At 37.1% G+C, this 20,270-nt stretch overlaps 1 protein-coding gene across 2 annotated transcripts in view; it reads right to left on the bottom strand.

Annotated features, from left to right (window-relative positions):
- PPP1R9A (protein phosphatase 1, regulatory subunit 9A) overlaps positions 1–20,270 on the bottom strand; it is a 405,188-nt gene that overhangs the window by 10,322 nt on the left and 374,596 nt on the right. For both annotated transcript variants that reach the window (XM_011974681.1, XM_011974682.1), the window contains exons 13-16: positions 12,320–12,477; positions 11,526–11,823; positions 7,032–7,119; positions 6,856–6,933 (exon numbers count right to left, since the gene is read on the bottom strand). In XM_011974681.1, coding sequence (XP_011830071.1) covers positions 6,856–6,933; positions 7,032–7,119; positions 11,526–11,823; positions 12,320–12,477 — 622 coding nt within the window. The remainder of the gene's footprint in view (positions 1–6,855; positions 6,934–7,031; positions 7,120–11,525; positions 11,824–12,319; positions 12,478–20,270) is intronic.

Genomic DNA, 20,270 nt, shown 5'->3' with positions numbered 1-20,270 from the left:
CTCTTGATGAATCTGACAATAATTTTTCCAGAGGATCAAAATAGGTAAATAGTCTATATTCCCTTCACCTTCTTTTTTAGCTGTAATTTAATGGCTTGCTATCATTTTTGGAAAAAAGAGAATCATAAGTCACTTCTAGGAACTGGGAGAAAGAATGACTTCAAATTCAGAGTTCATAATCCAAATATACCATTTCAGGGGTAGCTGTTTCCTGGCATTTAAATGGTTTATGTAATATCTCTTATAAGTAATGAACTCATTTACATATATTTTGAATCCAGTGTATCCTGGGACTGGCACCCCAAAATTAAATTGCCAGCTAAACATTCCAAGGTGATCTTTGTTGTTGTTACTTTAACTTTGAATACAGGTGTGTGAAGTATTCAGCATCTAACTGGATGTCATCAAAATATCATTACGAGTTCAGAAACTGCCAGAAGAGATGAAGTATAACAGAAATATAGAATTTAAGGCAGGAGTAAAGGAAGTTAATTGATGAAAGTTAGCTGCAACCAGAGGAAGAGTTGCAGACTTGTGTTTACCTAAATCAAATGATGCAATTCTATAAGGTTCTAACATCCACCAAGGAGTTTGAGGTTGTAAAGCGAGCCTCATCTAAATGGGATCCAGAGACCCTAATGGATAACAGCTGTGAGAAACATGTCCATCTACAGTTCAGGGCCAACCCCTGGCCCCTACTCAGACATATCCTGCTCCCAGATCCTGAGTTCTGATCTAAATTTCTAATCAATAAATAACAGTCCATCTGAGATGGTCACTGTAGTGTTCAACCTTGAATCATTTGAGATGGTGAAACCATTCCCTTAGTAAGTCTTCCCCATACTAGAAAGGTTTAAAATGAAATAGAAGAGGATCACATAGATAAAATCCACACTATCAAAATGGAAATGCTAAGTTTAAGAATAACAGATACATTGCTTAGGTGTTTAAGAAAATTTGTATGAATAGAAATCTGAAAGAGAAATGTGTCCACTGATTCTATCTTAAAATGCTAAACTCATTTTAATGATCTAAACTCATTTTAAATTTGAGTTTTTAAGACACAAATGTATTAAGCACTTTGATAACTATACTGGGATGTTTGGAGTCACTATAGTTAAATATTAACTTATTAGATTTTCAAGAGATTTTTTTAAGTATGGAAAAGTGTTTGCCTGTCAAGAATGTAAGTTTGTCAGGGTTCAGGCATTTGAAATACTGTACTTAAAAAGAAAACTGAATATCAAATTGATAAATACAGTTAAAAATCGGCCAGACAGTTATGGGGAATAAGTCCAATCTACTAGGGCTAAGCTGACATTACTCAAAGGTCTCCATGAAAATGACTATATTCACTGGGCCAGGCTTAGGCAGAGATGAGGTGTTTTTTAACTCACACACATGTGCTCATCTCCATCAATTCTTCTAAAAGGTGTGTTTCCAGCCAGCTCAGATGATTCTTAAGCAGGGGTTTTGCTCTTACTCAGCAACAGAGCAAAGCGGACCCTCCAGGTACTTGTCATAGGATATAATTTCAAACTCACTGTCATGCCATGATTTATCTAAAGCCTCTTTGAGAGAAATAGCCTATGAAGGACTGCCTGAAGTATAATTCATATAACCCATTCATTCTTCAAGATATAACAAAAGTCATCCTTGGATGAACAAGACTGCCAGCCAAATATACAAGAAGAATATTGTTTTGTATCCTTCCCATCAAACCTGTTTTAAAGATAAACAATGAAAACAATAGCCATTTTTATTTAAGGATTTGAAATGTACTTAAATGTGACCACTTTAATCCTCCTAATAATATGAAGAGGTGTGTGAGGGGTGTGTGTCTGTGTGTGTGTGTGTGTGTCTACGTCTCCATTTTACAGATGAGAAAACCGAGGTACAGAAAGTTAAGTAACTTGTCCAAGAAGCAAGTGGCAGAGTTGGGATTTCAACCCAGGCTTTTAACCACATTGACATTGTGTTTTTGGCTTTGACTGGAAAGTCACTGTTACACTTACTATGAAGATGTTATTGAAGATGTTGCATTTTAAGTGAGTTTTTAATCTAACTTTTCCCTATTCAATTTATTTTTTAATATATTATATTGTTGTAGCATATGTACTTTTGTATGTAAACAAATTATTTTGGAATAACGAATATAATACAAATAAGTAAGAAAATAATAAATGAATATGTGCTCACTCACAGACCAACTGAATAATGGGGTAGAAATTAAAGGAAGATTTGTCTTTCATGAAATCCTACAGATCAACATTATCCAAAAGAAATATAAATGAACCACATTGTAAACTAGAATTTTCTAGTAGCCACATGAAAAAAAAGAAGTAAAATAATTTTAACAATAATACATTTCATTTACCCTCCAAACCCAAAATATTTTTTGACAAGTAATCAATATTATACAATTATTAATAAGATATTTTATGTTGTTTTTGTTCATACTAAGTCTTTTGAGTCCAGCATTCCTTATTCTCCTACACATATCCCAATATAGACTAGCCTTTTCTGACTAGAGGCAACCATACTGGACAGTGTATGCAGAGGTGAATGGGAAGTCAGAGTCATGCAGTGTTAGCCCAATCCACTTATTTTTTGGTAGGAAACCAACATTCCAGGAATTTGGAGACTTGCCTAATGGAAAAGTAAGGACTACTACCTTGGATTCCAGCTCAGTGTTTTTTCTGTTGTTCACACTTTCTACATGAATGCAAATTCATTTCCATAGAAGAGTGCCATCTCTTTTCTTATCATTTTCTCAACATACTATCATCTAGCCCCATCTGAGACACACACATCTCACAGAGTTTTCCATTCAGTGACTATACTGAAAACTTATCTACAGAGCTCCAAAGTAGACATCAGTGGCTACTTACTCCAGAATGTAGAATAGGATTTTATTTTATCCTTTGGTATATATTTTAAGGGGTGAACAAGCTGCGACAACTAAATGTTTCCTGCTTTCGTTATCTGCTATGCTGTCTGTTTAAAATCAGAATGTTGGTTGGGTGTGGTGGCTCGTGCCTATAATCCTAGCACTTTGGGAAGCTGAGATGGAAGAACTGCTTGAGCCCAGGAGTTCAACAACAGCTTGGGCAACATAGCAAGATCCTACCTCTACAATTTTTCTTTTTTCAAGCTGGACATGGTGGCAAACACCTGTAGTCCCAGCTACTCAGAAGGCTGAGCTGCAAGGATCACTGGAGCCCAGAAGGTCAAGGCTACAATGAGCTGTGATTGTGCCACGGTACTCCAGCCTGGGCAACAGAGTGAGACACCGTCTCCCAAAAAAAAAAAAAAGACAATGCCACTGAGCACATATTTGAAAAGGGATGGAACCAAATCATATTTCTTTGTTGGGTTTATTTGTTTATTATTATTAGCCTCACCCATTTTCTCTAGTTGTATCATGTCGCGCATGTATCTGAGTCATTATGTATCCACAGGAACACAAAAAGGTAAACTCTTTATAGAGAGGAAAAAACTAAAATCAAGACCAAACAGTGAAAGTCTTGCCTCTTTAAAATCTAACAGCCACAGGTTATAGCTGACCAATCATCTTATCAGAATCTTAGCCTAATAACAATTGGATGAAATGCCTCTAAAAGGTAACATTACTCAGCCCAAGCATCCTTCCCTCCTTTTTCTGAGGACGTCTCCCAGGGGTGGTGAGTGTATTCCCAGTTGCCCCCCCAACAATCGTAGTGCGACCCTGCAGCTGATGGTGCTCACAGCGCACCAACTTTCAGGGTCCTGAGAATCCAACTCAATTGGATTAAGCTCCTCCTGGGCAGCAATTCTGTTCTTCTTGGGATAGGTTTTATAAGGTTCTGCACCCATTATCAATCTAGACAGAAGAATATAGGCTGTCAATAGATTTTATTAGTGTTAACCAATTACTATGACAGCTCAAAATTTTTTTTTCTTGCAAGAGAAAAGTGTCCTTCGTCTTCCCTTGTTCTAATATTTCAATTGGATGAATTCCTTTCCATCCTGCCAAAATTCTACTATAATTACAAATAATTATAAAACTATGATTTTATTTTTTTTGGATATGCCAATGTCATAACGAGGTTTGAGGGAGGCCATCTCACACATGCTTGTGAACACCCAATCATCACGCTTATGAACTACAAAAGATCAAAATCATGATTCTAATTAGAAACTAGTTTGTAGTGTGGGTATGAGTACAGTAATTTCTGACTGCTGAAGCAGGGGGACTCCAGAGTTTTAAAAATACAGCGGTAGTTAGGCAGCCAATCTAGAAGTCTAGATGTGGGTTCAAAGTGGACATCAGCCGTGGCGAAGCAGTGTGCTGATGGCAACCTGCCCTTGACAAGCTGTGGTTTTGCCTACAGTGAGGTGAGCAGGCACTCACCAACACAATCAAGATTGACTTGACTTTCATTTGTGATTTATACAAGGAGGTGATCATCTCTGGCTACTATGGCAAAATTCCATCAAACACCCTTCCCCTTCCTGGCTGCAGGTGCTTATATCCCTCTCAGGTGTTGTCTCAAAGATGAGAGGGAGTGACTGTCTTCAAAGCCCAGAGACCAAAGGAAGGACAGTGTCATTTTCAGTATCTGAGTTTCTCTCCCATCGTGTATTTAGGCATCTCTTTCTCCCTTAAATGATTTCATTATTTGTTTTTTTTCCTGAGTATGTTTGATTTTTTTTTCTATTCTTTTTTTTTTTTTTTGAGACGGAGTCTCGCTCTGTCGCCCAGACTGGAGTGCAGTGGTCGGATCTCAGCTCACTGCAAGCTCTGCCTCCCGGGTTTACGCCATTCTCCTGCCTCAGCCTCCGGAGTAGCTGGGACTACAGGCGTCCACCACCTCGCCCGGCTAGTTTTTTGTATTTTTTAGTAGAGACGGGGTTTCACCGTGTTAGCCAGGATGGTCTCGATCTCTTGACCTCGTGATCCGCCCATCTCGGCCTCCCAAAGTGCTGGGATTACAGGCTTGAGCCACCGCGCCTGGCCTTTTTTTTCTATTCTTAATTTTAACACACAAGGTAGACCATTCTCACTCCTGAACCACACAAAATTAAACTGCTTTCGAGTTGCATATAGCCTCAGATTTACCTTTATTTTCCTGAGATTTCTGTCCTCTTTATGAGAGCATTCTACCCTTTTCCAATGTACAGTATAAAGGAAAGCCACACTAACAAAAATAATTAATTTGGGAATTCTCTCTCCTCATCTCCAACCCATTATGTTCCTTTAATGCTCCTTTAATTTCAAGAAGAAGGTACAATTTCTCACCAATGTATATGTCAGAAAAGAGGAAAAAAAGTAAACAGCAGTAGACAACCTATGAAGTGAAGAAGTGGTCCCTGCATGATTTAAAGTCTTTTATTCTTAGTGTTTCTTCCTTAGTCTGATATTGAGATTATTTCCAAATTCATAAAGAAATTTAAGCATCATTAGATGCATAAGTAACTGAAGGTGGCATAGTATGTTGGAAAAACATCTATACAAGAGGAGCAAGCCCCAGGTCAACATTAACTACCTGCTGCGTAACCCTGGGCAAATCAATTAAATTCTATGAAGGTGAAGTTCTTCATCAATAGAGTATGGTATTATCTACTCTCCCAGTCTTTTTTTTTTGAGACAGAGTCTCGCTCTATCGCCCAGGCTGGAGTACGGTGGTGTAATCTTGGCTCACTAAAACCTCCGCCTCCTGGGTTCAAGCAATTCTCCTGCCTCAGCCTCCCAAGTAGCTGGAATTACAGGCGTGCGCTACCACACCTGGCTAATTTTTGTATTTTTGGTAGAGATGGCGTTTTGCCATGTTGGCCAGGCTGGTCTCAAACTCCTGACCTCAGGTGATCTACCCGCCTTGGCCTCCCAAACTGCTGGGATTACAGGCGTGAGCCACCCAGCCCAGGCATCCTCCCAACCTTATGAAGATCAAATTAAGTGATAAATGTAAAACCACTTTGTAACTTGCGAATAATAATAAGGTAATAGTAATAGCAATAGCAGCAAATTGTTAACTTTATTATTCTTGAATACATGCCTAGTATCATTTTAAATGTTTTACATGAAAACTCCAAATCCTTACACTGACCTTAGGTAAAAGGTACTGTTATTACTCTCATTTTACATGAGGAAATGAAGGCACAGAGGGTAACTCACTTGTCCAAGACTTAAAAGTTTTAAGTGGGAGAGCCATGATTCAAACCTAGGCAGTTGCACTTCAGAGCCTGATGCTTTACTGACTCCCTATACAAACCTCAGCTTAAAATTATATAATCTCAGGAAAAAAACTGGGAAAATTTGGCAACATGCTGTTCGAAGCTCACTCTCTATGGGAAGGTCTTTACTGAAGAGTAAGCATAGTTGATAGTGCCCACAAAATCAATTAAACAGCCAAGTCCAGCAAAAGATGGTGGTCACTCCTACATACATGTGGACAAGACAATCTTGAATGTCTACAAGATACTTAAATGCAAAATGATTATCCTTTTAGACTTAACACAATGCACTAGCCTTGTGGGTAGCCAGGCAAAAAATCAGAAGTGTCATAAAATATATTTGATATGTCTGAAGTATCACATAGATATATTTGTGCTGAATTTAGATAAAAACTTATCGAAATGGTTCATGTGGCCATAATTCTGCAATTAAGAACCAATGGATATGCCCAAGGCTAGACAGAGGCTATAACTGGAGTAAGACCAATATAAACTAATTGTGCAATTTTTCTTCCATCTCAATTCTTGGCATGTCACTTCAGCTCAAATATACTGACCACTGGTTTTGGTTAACAATGGAAGAGGGAGCCAGAAAGTTTAATTATAGAAATACATGTGTTCTTAATCACACAGTCGTACCTGCTACCTGCAGAAAACCTACTGGCTTCTTTTTCTTTCCATTTCTTTCCCCTGTTGGAATTCCTTCGCAAAGGCGCCCTATAATGACAGCATACAGTCAGAAAGGGGAAGTTGAAATTTTCTCTTTCAATCCTCCTTTTACAGAGGGCTTTCTTTTTACATCACAAAGTGCTTACCCCAGATCCACAAACTTCTGCTTAATTTTTCCTCCTTGCACCGCCAACGAACTGGATGCCCTTAGTGATTTGGGATCTTTGGCATCATCTAGGATATACACATTTGTGAAAAAGATCAATTATTATTATTTTTAAAGTCACAATTCAAAAGTCAATGCATCTCTGAATCTAAGGACTTTGCCTAAATTCCTAATTGTAAAAGAATTAATGGATGCCTTATCATACGACCTAGGAGACACAGTTACATCGAGGAACTCTCAGTTAAGCAGGGGAGGTCCTATATAGGATAGAGGCTCAACATACATCACAAAGAGTTTTAGCTTCAACTGCATGGGAATGAACAAGGGAGAATAAATACTATCAAATCATCCTCAGCATCAAAGTAGGGACCAGCATGACTTTTGTTCCTTCTCGGGCTCCGAATTCTTGGCTTCAAGTGCCTGGGCTCTGTTCTCCATTCCTTTCTTGCCTTGGGGTTGCAGTGCCTTCTAACAGGAAACTAGCCCACTTCTCCCATATCTCCAAAGCCCAGTGCAGAATATCAACTCTGAGAGTCTGGGAGATTTAGGGGGAAAGTCAGAATCAAAGTTTTCTTCTCTGGGCTCTCCTTTGCTAATGCCCTGTGGCCAGTCCTGGGACAGAGGAGGGGAGGACATGGGGGAGACTTCTTAAGCAGGGGCTCAGCTATAAGACATTTATATCTTTGAAAGAGCCTTCTTAATAGTTAGGTTAGAGCACAACTTGGCTGGTTCCCCTTAATGTGGAAGACGCCAAAATCTCCTCAGTGTTCAGAGCAGATTGATCTTTGCTTCTTTGAGAGTTTTGCTAGGACTCTCAAAGATAGCAGCAGCTGGGGAATGGGGACCCTCAAAATGATACCAAAAGCCAATAGGAAGACAGGTCTTGCAAATGGAGTTCAATGTCAACGTGGGAACCAATTCCACTGGTGGCACTTGTTCTATCTCAGAGTAGACAACTCATACGGCTCTACCCAAACTACCCAGCAGAGGATACTGATCAGCATCATGTTTCAGCATATCCAATTAGCTCAGGAGATTAACAAATGCTGTTTTAAATTTGATGTTTTTTATGTGTGAAACTCTTCCTCCCTACTTCTCTGTTGGTGTCTGTTTTTCTGTCTCTTATCTTTTAAAATGTTTTTTAAATTTCTAGGAACTTTTTAGTATGGAATGCAAAGAATGGCCCTCTTAAAAAAGGTGTTCAATTGAACTTTGCAGGTTAGTGTTGCTCATGATTTTTGTTTACTTCAAGAGAAATTTCTAAACACACATCGACATACACCTTTAAAAAACATGAAGTACACACACAGTTCATGGATAGGAATCTAGTTCAAAGCTCTCAAGCAGCACAGGGCACTGACAAATACTCCGCGTGTTTTTAGCAATGAGCTTTTCATATTTTTAGTTAATGATACTCAGATTACAATAAGCAACTCACTGAAATGTACATAATGAAATACAAGGGTCAGAAATATGTCTGTGTCAAAAATCTACTTCAAGCCTCAAATATTTATTATGCATATTTACATCATTACTCTTTGGGTAACTGAATTGTCACAGATGTGACACAATCACATAAAAAAATTCACAGACATAGACATGGCACAAACACCTTCTAAGGTGATTTTATTAATGGTTTTTTTTTAAAAAAACAAGATTTAAATTTTCTTAATAGAAGCTGAAAAAAAGAAAGTGCCAAATTCTTCCAGATCAATCCTAAAGCAACTTTTAATGGCTAGGAGTATGCAAGTTAAAAGAAGACTGCCTAATTATTTTGTGAATTAGAGGTTGCTGGGAGATGTTATAATGAGTGGTGAGAAGACCAGCTGAGGCAATGTACACGAAAACACTCTGTAACCTATGAGTGTTGCAGCTATTTGGACATCTCACGACTAAAAGCCTGATTCTGCCTATCACAGAGCCTGGTGCTAGGCAACCTCACATCTTTATCTCACACATTTGCCAAAGTGTGTTCCCAGGAACACTGAAATGAATGCTTCCATAAGGCTGAAGAGGTTAAGAATAAGGAATAATGTACTTTCCCATTCTAAATTGATCAAATCCATCTTTAATGCACACTAAGAACTTGTAGTCTGCATAAAATCCAACATGAGATTGGTATGATTTCAGGAAAAAAGAAACATACATTTTTGTTTATTTAGCTCTATGTAAGGCTTGTGTTAGGCTTTTAAAAATCTCTCCAATACGACCTTTGTGACCAACTGTATATCTGAGCCCCCAGATTGGGTGCCTCAACTTTAAGCTGTGGCAACCTGGTTTTCATTTTCAAATAATAAATGATCTCCTGATTGCTAAATCCTAAGGTCTTTTACTGGACTGCATCTCCTTAATCTCACTGTAATAAGATACTTTAGTATCTCTTCCTTTATAATGGGGACTCCCAAATCTCCCTGGCAGCCCTGACCTCTCTCTTGTGCTCATGACCTCTTCTGTTAAAAAAATGAGTTAATCCTATTTCCATCATGTTCCTGATTTCCTATTTTCTGTTAATGACAAGACCATATGTTCTGAAGCGTGAAGCCATGATAGTTTTGCCTCACTTTCTTCCCTGTTACCTACTCAATGTATGTCTCAAGGGTCCTTGTATCATTCTTTCCTGTCATTGTCTACTGCTCCTCTTTGGAGGGCACCACCCCACATGGTCTACTAACTCAGCTTCTCCATACCTGGTGGTGCCTTTTCCTTTTTATTCCTCTGCTCAACCTTCTTGTGGTTTCCTAGTAATATGGTAAGTTATCTAAGATATTTAAATTCTAAAGCTATATACTTAACCTACCTGCTCACTTTTGTGTGTAACCACTCTACCCTGCATAAGCAAACTGCTTCAGCCAGGTTGGAATAGCCTCGTTCCTTTAAATCACATTTTATATGCCTGACTCTGTTAATGACATCACTTTACCTTGTATTTCCTCCTTACCTACGCTTTTTTTCTTAAGTGCTATGATGGTTATTCTAATTGCACTTCCTTTTGTTTACCAACCTCAGCTGGATGCAACCTCTCTTCTGAGCATTGACGTAATTGTACTCTATTTACACTTGCAGAGGCCCAATACCTTTAATCAGAAATAAATCTTGTAAAGCTTTAAAAAAGCCAGTTTCTATTTACTAGGACATCAATTCAATGAATATTTTTGAAGACATTTTCTGGGTCAAATAATGTGTTACTAACCACACAAACAATTAGAACAATAATCTCTAGCAATTGTGAATAGAAAATTGATAGTGTTCAATTTACTCTATTTAAACTTGACTGAACAAAGGCCCAGTGCTATGTAAGCCTCGGGACCAAAACTCTAGTATTAGGTTGCTTATAGAATAGGAATGAGGAAAATATTTTCATGCCTTCTACTGGCATATAACCTGTTTTACAAATCTCTAGAAAAAAATCTTTTACTTCCTCTAATTCGATATTCAGTTAGATGCTTATCATTTAGCCAGTTATAATGGAACTTTTCCATCCCAATTTCCACTGATGTCCTTCAGATATGAAAAAAAAAAAATGACTTGTAAATGTGGTACTGACACAATTCAGGAAAAGGCCAACTCCTGTTAGGGTAACCAGAGTCTTATCCTCAAGCCTGCAATCAAATATAGCTGTAATGTAATCATCTTTGTGGTAACTTGATAGACCAAAAGTAATGATACATTAAAATACTTTTTAAAAATTCTGGATAAATGGCAATCAATGATTAAGCCATTTTCAGAGTCTATCCAGTTATGCTGAGTATAAGAAAATATACTTCTAGACCAGGCATCAGGAAGCTTTCTTTACCTGTTAGGGGCCAGAGAGTAAAATATTTTAGGTTTGTGAGATACACAGTCTCTGTCACAAACACTCAACTCTGCTACTGTAGCATGAAAGTAGTTAGTATGTAAGTTAAAAAGTGTGACTGTACTCCCATAAGACTTCATTTACAAATGTAGGTGGAGACTGCATTTGATTATCCCTCTTCTAGAAGATCTGCACTGGTTACGTGGAAAGGTATATTAGCAATTCATCCACGAACATTATTATCAATTATATGCCTGTGTCACTTTGATCTTCCTCTTTTTTTTTTTTTTCCTATATGACTATGTTAGTGTTTACTGAAACTCTGGGCTGCTATTCCACAAAATCGCTCTATATTTTTTCTATATGACTCTGTAGTGTTTTTTTCTTTATGACTATGTTAGTGTTTGTTGAAACTCTGGGCTGCCCCACTCCCCTGAAGAACTCCCTTGAGTAGTAAACTTATAGAGAGCTGAAGAGATAAAAATATTGAACCAAGTAGGAAAAGATTAAACTAAAGTAAAATACATGGAGGAGTTGTTTCTCTTATTCTATAATGTAAAAAGAAAGTAATATTAACTATCAGCTATGAGAAGACAAATAACTTATGATTATGAGAAAAAGTCATTTTTATACTGTACAAGATGAGGTGTTATGAAGTCAGAAAAAAAAAATTAACAATACCTTTTTCTTGTAATATTTTCTTGTTGCTGGTTTGGTGGTGGCAAGGAGATTCTTCCATATCATGATCAGACTTCGAAGTAGAAAAGAGTGAAGTGTCTCCCCACATAGAGGAGAGAGGCCCCACTTCTGGGTCCAGTGGTTCTTCTTGAAATTCAGCTATGTGGTCAGACGAGAAGGGCACATTGCTATCCACTGGGGTGAGGGGCGGAACACCAGAATCTGATTCTGGAGAAGTTCTCAAACCCTTAGGTGGAAGTAATTTGGTAATATGCATGTGGTTATAGAAACTGTTTGATGGCTGTTGGTATAAGAGATTATAAGGAAGGTTATGCCACTGAGTATCAGTTCTATGCAATACTTACTTTGAAATAAGACCAATCTTTTATTAGTGAATCCCCATGGAACCAGTTTTTGTTGATTTACAGATGAGAATGCATAGTTCATAACAATCACCATATTAACATCGTCACTAATACATATACCTAAGACCTACAGAAACAATTACTTGTACATTCATTATTTCCCATTAAGTAAAGCCAACAGCTGAATATCAAAAGCACCATCATGAAATATGACAATATGGATAATGCTCTTGGTTAGTTCACTGAATGAATAGGCAAAGTATTTTGCATTACAACAATTTAAAGAATTCAGGAGACAAAGATGTGAACTATTCTAGCTGCTTCCAACTAGGACATAGACTCTGGTCGTAGAAAAATCATAATCTTCAATAAGCTGTAGGAACAATGATACACTCCAACAGTACAAATCAGAAAACGGTCAAGGGTGCTCACCTTTCTCTCTAGACTGTCCTCCCCATCTGTGGAACTAACACTATCATACAGTCTTGTCCGAGAGGGCCTCTGGCGTCTGTTCTTCACAGAGAGCTGGGCTCGAGTTTTCAGTGCTTTTGAATCCAGGCGCTCTGTCTCTGGGACTGCTTCATTCAAGTCTAAGAATATTGAAAGATAATCAGTGAGAGAAACCTTTGGAGGGAACTGATGAAGTGACCATAGACACTGATAAAATCTCAAGATAACCAGTAACATCAGGTAAGGATCAGGTGACCACTGTGACAGCCTTCAACCAAGAAATAACCAAGAAATCAGTGGGACTTAGGAGGAATATACAAAGTCAAAGGAAGAAACCAACACTAAAGATGATGAAGGCAGCATAAAAATCTAACCTCCGAAAAGCATACCACCTTTCTGCAACATAATTATAAAAATCACTAATTTGTATTTATTATTTATGTGTATGCATGTTGGGGAGTTAGATGACCAAAGATGTAAGAGGAAGGTATATCAAAAGTTGAGAGATCTCAGAAACCAAGGACAAAAAAACCTACAAAAGTCAGGTTTCCAGTTCAACTACAGGCAACAGAAGGTAACTATCATAAATTTACTGTAGCAAAATTTACTAGTAGTCTTCAGGTACTATATCATTCTCATTTTAATACATATTTTTCCATCCCAAACAGTTCCTGAAAGTCTACCATGTTCCTTTTTGAACTCTGTAGAAAGACCAGTGAGGAATTTACCTCATCAGCAAATTTACGGTAGCTGGGGAAATAAAACAAAGTCTGGCTACACAAATGAAGAAACAGTTAAAAAACTGTGAGTACTTAGTCTACTAGTATTGTGGATGGAGTAAGATAAACATTTCCTTTTCTTTCATTAACATCTAACTTTGTATTACAAGTTATTTGTATGTACCTCTGACTCATCTCTCTGAATACCTTCTCTCCCCACCAGAAATGACACTGATTTTCGAAGGGTAAATGTTTAAGTCTTTAAATAAAAAGGCTAAAAGAAAAAGAGAAGAAAAAAGAGAGTAAAGTGGGACACAAAGAAAATGAACTATTAACAGTAAAGGCCCCAGAGAGAATCCAATTAGTCCTCTTTAGCCTGGTTCTTACCATCTTTAATTTTGCTAGCGAGATTTTAAGTTAGGACCCCAAAGTTAACATTCTAAAGGAAAGGTACCCATGAATATACCGGGATATCGGTGAAGGAAAAGTACTCTCTAGTGGAATTTATTTCAAATGCTGCTACTCCTTTCATTTGCATATTAAATCACTCCTTAGAAATAAAGGAGTTTGATCATTAATCCCATTTTGCAGTAATTACCTAAAGTCATGTTCAAGGAATTAATAATTGAGTGCAAATAACTGAGTTGCAGAAAATTATGTACCTGTATTAACAGAATAAACAATTTCTTATATTATTATTAGCTCAGGCAATTCCTTTTTACAGCATTATTCTAGATGTGCTCTACATATACTATATTACAAAACCAAAGCAAGGAAGTACCTCAGTTTGTGCCTCTTGTCTATGAAACTTAGCACTTAGGATATGGCTTTAATAAACAAAATTAACTACATTTTGCCCAGGAGATACATCTATTGAATGACAATATTTAGAGGTTTTGACTTTTCATTTCCTATACCTGAATGAAGAATGAATACTCGAAAATTCAGACCATTCAGGTACTTATAAAGAACAACTAAATATTTTCTAATTAGCAGTCTCTTTACTTTTTACATGTCAGGGGAGAAAAAAATAATTCCTTGATCACTTTAATTTCCTCCTTACGATAAAATCTGTATTTGTAGCTGCCCATTAAGAGTTCATTAGTTGTGATAATTGGGAGAGAGTCAACCTCATAAGCTCTTGTTTACATATAAAATGTGGAACACCACATAGATTAAAGCTATAATTAGAAACACTGTATGTAGTACATGCACTTTTTATGCCTTATCTAGCTCATATTTGGATTGTATGCTCTATAATGCAAATCATACCATATACTCTATCTCATTTGTTCCTTACAACAACCTCATGAGATACCAATCAAGTATTTTTTTCTCTCCTGAAGCTCACAGAACTTGAGTAGCATGCCCTCATTTACACAACTAATTAATGCGCTACCATGATTACTCTAGTGTCTTGATTTCCAGGCTACTAGGCTATCCATTATGATTTAGCAAGTGTTGATAAAGGTCCCATCGCAAGATTTTAATGCCATTAGAGTTTGGTGTTTTGGACTATAAAATCATGTATGACATGACTAGTCTAGGAAAGTAGTTTCTCCAATAGGCTACATCTAAAATATTATAATTAATCTTCCATATATGTTAGACAACATGAAAAATAAAAAGGATGACATGTTGAAAAGTACAGAATAAATTATTTCCTGGATGATTTTTTATTTTGGTCTCATTGGTTTAATAACAGCTTTGGCTATTCAGTGACAAAAAGACCCAAGGAAGAATCTCACTCTACTTTTGTAAACATGGTTCCTTTTGCAGTGGTAGAATGCTGGCCCTGAGGACCTGGTATGGGACCCAATCAATAGGTACTCCATCAATGGGAGTTGAACAAATATAAGTGAGAGAAAAATCAGAACTACTTATTAGCAGGTTTTAATAGTGCAGAAAATTTACTCTAGGACTCCTGGCTCTATTACTATTCAGTAATTTGCCTGGTGCTTCCGTCAGACAACCCCAAAATGGCAATCTGGTGTATCTGCTTTAACATTAGCTGAGTAGGTGCAAACTGCTTGAACACACACATAAAATTATACCTATTAAAGATGCCGTTAGCTGGAATCTAAAAAGTTGTGCCTTATATCCAAGTGGCCAACAACACATTGTATGCAGTTAACAATTTTTAAAGGTCTGAAAGCAAATATCAGAGAGCTACTTTATTGAAGTGATTCATGGATTACAAATCAGTAATTTATATTCCATCCTAAAAATAATGTTTTAAAAGAGCCAGAAACATAAGATGGAGTTGGAAACTTTCGCCTTAATACTTTCGCCAGAAGGAAGCTGGAAGGAATGCTGTCCACAAGAAGCACCTACCAAAAACACTGCATGTAATATGTCCCCCTTAATAATATTAGAGGACATGTGTGTACACAGAAGGAAAATGCGTACAAGATTTATGCTGCTGGGTAACTAGAAGGGTGACTGACCATCATATGCTATCTTTTTCCATCATGTAATACAAAAATCCTAATATTGCAACTCAAAACAACCTTGGGATTCTGGTCCCAGCTTATTTCTCATATAAGAAAACTGAGGCTCAAAGAAGGTCAATTTGTGTATCAACTTGCACCACACAGTTAATCTGTGACAGAGACTGAATAGAGCTCAGGCTTCAGAAGCCTATTCTCCTTCTGGAAGGTCAATCTCAAGTCTGGAAGTAAACTTCACATTCTTCTGCCTTCTTTGAATCCTCTTTTTGGTCTTACTTTACGTTCCCAACAAAAGCGCACGTCAAGGGCTAACTTTGCAAACTTGCAGAAGCATGTAGCATCAGAGGGCCAACACTGAGGGATTTTTTTTGGCTTTACATATATCCAATAATAAAATTCTTACAAAGAAAAATAGATGTCAGTTTTGTGGATGGCAGTGTGGCAGGGGAATCCAACTGGCTCAGTGTTTCTAAGTTATGTGCTGCTAGATGTAAAGGCTTAGGTGGCCATGTTCTCTCATTGTCATTCATTCTCTGCAGATATTTTAGTCAATAATATCACACTGCTTTTATAAGCTAAGACCTCAGTCCTTTCTTTTCCACTTTTCTCCAGTGTGCCTTGTTCTGCTGTCCATAAGGGTCTGCGGAAAATTTCCTCATCCTCCTCTGCTTTCTTATCTTCTATTTTTTTCAGACCCTCCAGTCTCTGAAATAGCCTACCTCTGACTCAATGCAGCTAGAAATACAAAACGGGAGAAGACTCAGGTGAATCAATAAATACAGAAAGATAAATACACAGAAGATATGAAGTGAATAATGACAGAGGAGTTTTGAGTGAGAGAGACTCCACCTCTATACATGCATTTTAAGACTATTTTCAATACTGCTCCAAATTAGATCCTTTAAAAGAATTTAATGGATTTGATGATTTTAGCAGCTGTTATGAAAAATGCTCTATGAAATTAGGACGTTATACATCATATTACACAGAGACCAGTTCCCTACAGTAATGCTGTGAGTCATAACAGTTTTTTTCGCTAGATTGACGTTATTTTTGACGTAAATGGAATGCTGCCCACAGATCAGATACAGGCAGCAAGGGAACTAGGGGAATGGAGCAGCATAACAATGGGGTCTGCTTCGCACAGTTATGTGCTCTAACCCACTCAGAAACAACTATACCTCATGCCGTCACACTGCCTCGCCTGTGCTATTACCAGCAGAGGTGCTGAGCATCATGAGGCACTCGGTGGCATTTTAAAACTTGAATAGTATCTGCATATCATTTGTAGCCACTGCAAGTTCATAAAAGGCGGGCATGCTGGGGTTTGGATTAATAGATAATTGCCTTCAGGAGGTAAGTTTATGTATCTCAGAGAGGCAATGTGAAACAGTTACCATGAGAGTAGACTTGGAGTTTTTCCTTGAATAGAATTCAGAACAAGCGGCTGTCCCATTAAATTGGGCAATTTGTCTAACCTCTGTCCCTCATGATCCTCAATTGCAAAACAGTCATGATAACAAAACATAATAACTGTATTGCTATGAGGATTATATATGCATTAATAGATATAAAAGTGCTTAGAAGAGTGCTCAATAAATATCTTTATAAAGAGATTAGCAAGATGTTAAGTGGGTAAAGCAAGTTGCAGAACAACATGTACACTCATTTAAAATATTTAGAAAACATTAACACAAAATACATTTTCTAGTGGTAAACATATGCATATAGTTGCATAGAAAAACTGGAAAGAGGCCAGGTGCGGTGGCTCATGCCTGTAATCCCAGCACTTCGGGAAGCTGAAGTGGGCAGATCACGAGGTCAGGAGTTCAACAACGTGGTGAAACCCTGTCTCTACTAAAAATACAAAAATTAGCTGGGTATGATGGCACGCGCCTATAATCCCAGCTACTCAGGAGGCTGAGACAGGAGAATCGCTTGAACTCAGGAGGCAGAGGTTGCAGTGAGATGAGATCAGGCCACTGCACTCCAGCCTGGGCGACAGAGCAAGACTCCGTCTCAAAAAAACAAACAAACAAACAAACAAACCCCCGAAAAACTGGAAAGATATACTTCCTACTGATATAGTGGTTACTTACAAAGAAGGTATTAGATTAGGGGATGTTGGTCAAAGGACACTTTAATCTTATCCATAATGTTAAAAATTTGGTATTATATTTTGTATTATGTAATTGTTTACATTTATGTATTACTTGTGCAGTTAAAATTAATAAAAATAGAGAAAAACATATATTTAGTATATTTTCTCTTAAAGGCATCTTAATTCTATTCTAATCTAATTAGACCTGGTGTCCTAGGACTCAGTATCTCCACATGTTGATATGAGCCCAGGGAACTGTCAAAATCTGCATGACTATCATTCTTCCCCATGAGAGAAGGCTGCTCTTTCATTACATCTGTGGTGATTGTCTGCCTGACTTGCTACCTTACTAACTGCCAGATGATTTTGGCCTAAGGTCTATGGCTTAGCTTTTAGTTATTACTTCATTTTAGTATTGCATGGGGACGATGTACTGAATTAGACACAGTTATGGAGGAAGTGTGTCTTTCAACAGTTCCAGAACAAGCAGAAGATTATTGCTATTTTCCAATCTTCTAACTAGGTCTGAACTTACTGTTGTATGAGCTATACATTTAATTTGCTAATCGTTGAAAGAATATTAAGAAATTCCTTTTTTAGTTTTTTGGTCAATACATGCAATCTCAAAACTATCTGTATAGCCTTTGAAACATAAGTTGGTTATTTGTTAGTGTAGTACTTCTCTGGTGCAATCTGATATCTAATATACCCTTCTTCAGTTTATAATCAGCCTACACTACTGTTCTCAGTGGGCGGAGAGGCTTAAACTCTGTTATCCATATCTCAGAAACAACTCTTCAGTAATACCACTAAGCTACATGGAAAGGCAGTGACTACTAGTCAGAAAAAACTATAGGAAATGTCCTAACTGCTATCAAATATCATTTGAAACACTTGTAAGAGTTGCTTGATTCTAGACTATGAAAGAATGTGGAATTTAGATTTAGACCACAGGGAAAGGCATTTACGTATCTCAGGGTTCTTTCAGTGTCAGATGTCTTTAGATTCTGATAGAAAAGAGATCTGCATAACCTAAAAGCCAGAGAAATAGAAAAATCTAATCAAATGACCAACTGGTTGGGGACTCCAGGCATCTATGAGTAGAACTATGACATCATGTGGATAAGTTGGGTCATGGGAGGTAGGATATGTGAATGTCCTTTTCTTGACACTGACGTTGTAGTGTCTTTGACATGGCAACAATAAATGAGATTCTGTGTTTTCACTCAGGGTTGCCTACAAGAATCTAATCAGTTTCTCAATCAAAATCTGTGGATATTAGGTAACCCCAAGCATGCTAAGTAGGCACCCTCCCATTACATATTGTGATACAATAGCATCCTTGATTAGTACAGGAAGAATCCAGATTGTACGCCTCTTAAAGAAAGTAAACTCAGTTACTTGAGATGATAGTTATTTCCCTAAAAAGGAAAGCATCGTTCATCACGAAAAGATTTTGTTATGTAAAGCATTAGAAAATGTAAGAAAACTTAAGGTTCACAATCCTTGGAAGTGTGTGTAAGAATTTTTTAAGTACTTGCAAAGACTGTCAGTCTCCTAGTAAGAGTACTTAAATAGAAAATGGAATATAACAAATTTGTAAATGTGTCGTTAAATTTTTATAGGTGTTTCATTAGTTAAGCTTGGAAATAGTTTGTAATAAAGTTTGTAAATCAACTAAATATTAAAAATCCCTTAACAGTGATTTTCAACAAATTAAAAAGTTTAAAGAATTAGGTTTTTGATAATGTAACTTGAGTAAATCAAACATTAACTTAAAACCAAAAATTAATATCTGAATGACTTTTTCAATGTTCAAAAAAACCCTCAGTGTCATCAAAAACTCACAAGCAACAGTCTTTTTTGGTATAACTATGTTCTAATGTTTCTTTAGTTTCCTTGTAAGTGGATTTATTCCCTATAGGTCTTAGACGTCATTACTCCATAGTATTCAAACAGAAGTATTTCATGTCTACTTAAAGGAACTCAGTCATAACCTGACGGACCTTGATACTCTAATTACTGAAATAATATGGTTGGCACAATTTTCAGAACCATACACAGAGCAGAATTTTCTGGTACTAAATAACTGTTCATCTGTTCAGTTTTAACTTTACAGATGCTTCAACCTCTGTGACTGGTCATGTTTCCCTCTTGGCTGTTAGATATCTTCCGTGAACACCGTGCCCCACCTTGAAAACTATGTAGGAGCCCAGGGCAACACGTCATATACAAACTACGCTGGGTAGCATCTTCTCCTTCATACTTTTAGATCCCTCTACCCTGATATCCCAGTCTAGTCAATTTTATCTTAGTATAACTATACAGTTATTATTTAATCTAGAATTAGAATTTCATGGTAAGCCAGGTGAACCAGACCATATATCATGTATATATCATGGTGAATCAGACCATATATCAATATAAGAAATAATTTGGAATACAGCAGTCTTCTGAACTTCTGAAGTTTCCTTGAAAACAAATTACTCACATTTGGGTTAAAATGATCTTTACTTATAAAAGATCATAATGTATCTTGTTCTATTAAAAGCAAGTAAAATTCAAAAGCCAAAAGAAAGTAGCCCACTTTTCCTAAAATGAACAGAAAATTACGAAGTTAAAGCTCATTCTGACAAAGTAACATAGTGTTTCCTCTTAAAGCA

This window comes from Mandrillus leucophaeus, unplaced genomic scaffold, assembly GCF_000951045.1.
Source record: "Mandrillus leucophaeus isolate KB7577 unplaced genomic scaffold, Mleu.le_1.0 Scaffold148, whole genome shotgun sequence".
Taxonomy (NCBI): Eukaryota; Metazoa; Chordata; class Mammalia; order Primates; family Cercopithecidae; genus Mandrillus; species Mandrillus leucophaeus.
This window is presented reverse-complemented; position numbering and strand designations above follow the sequence as displayed.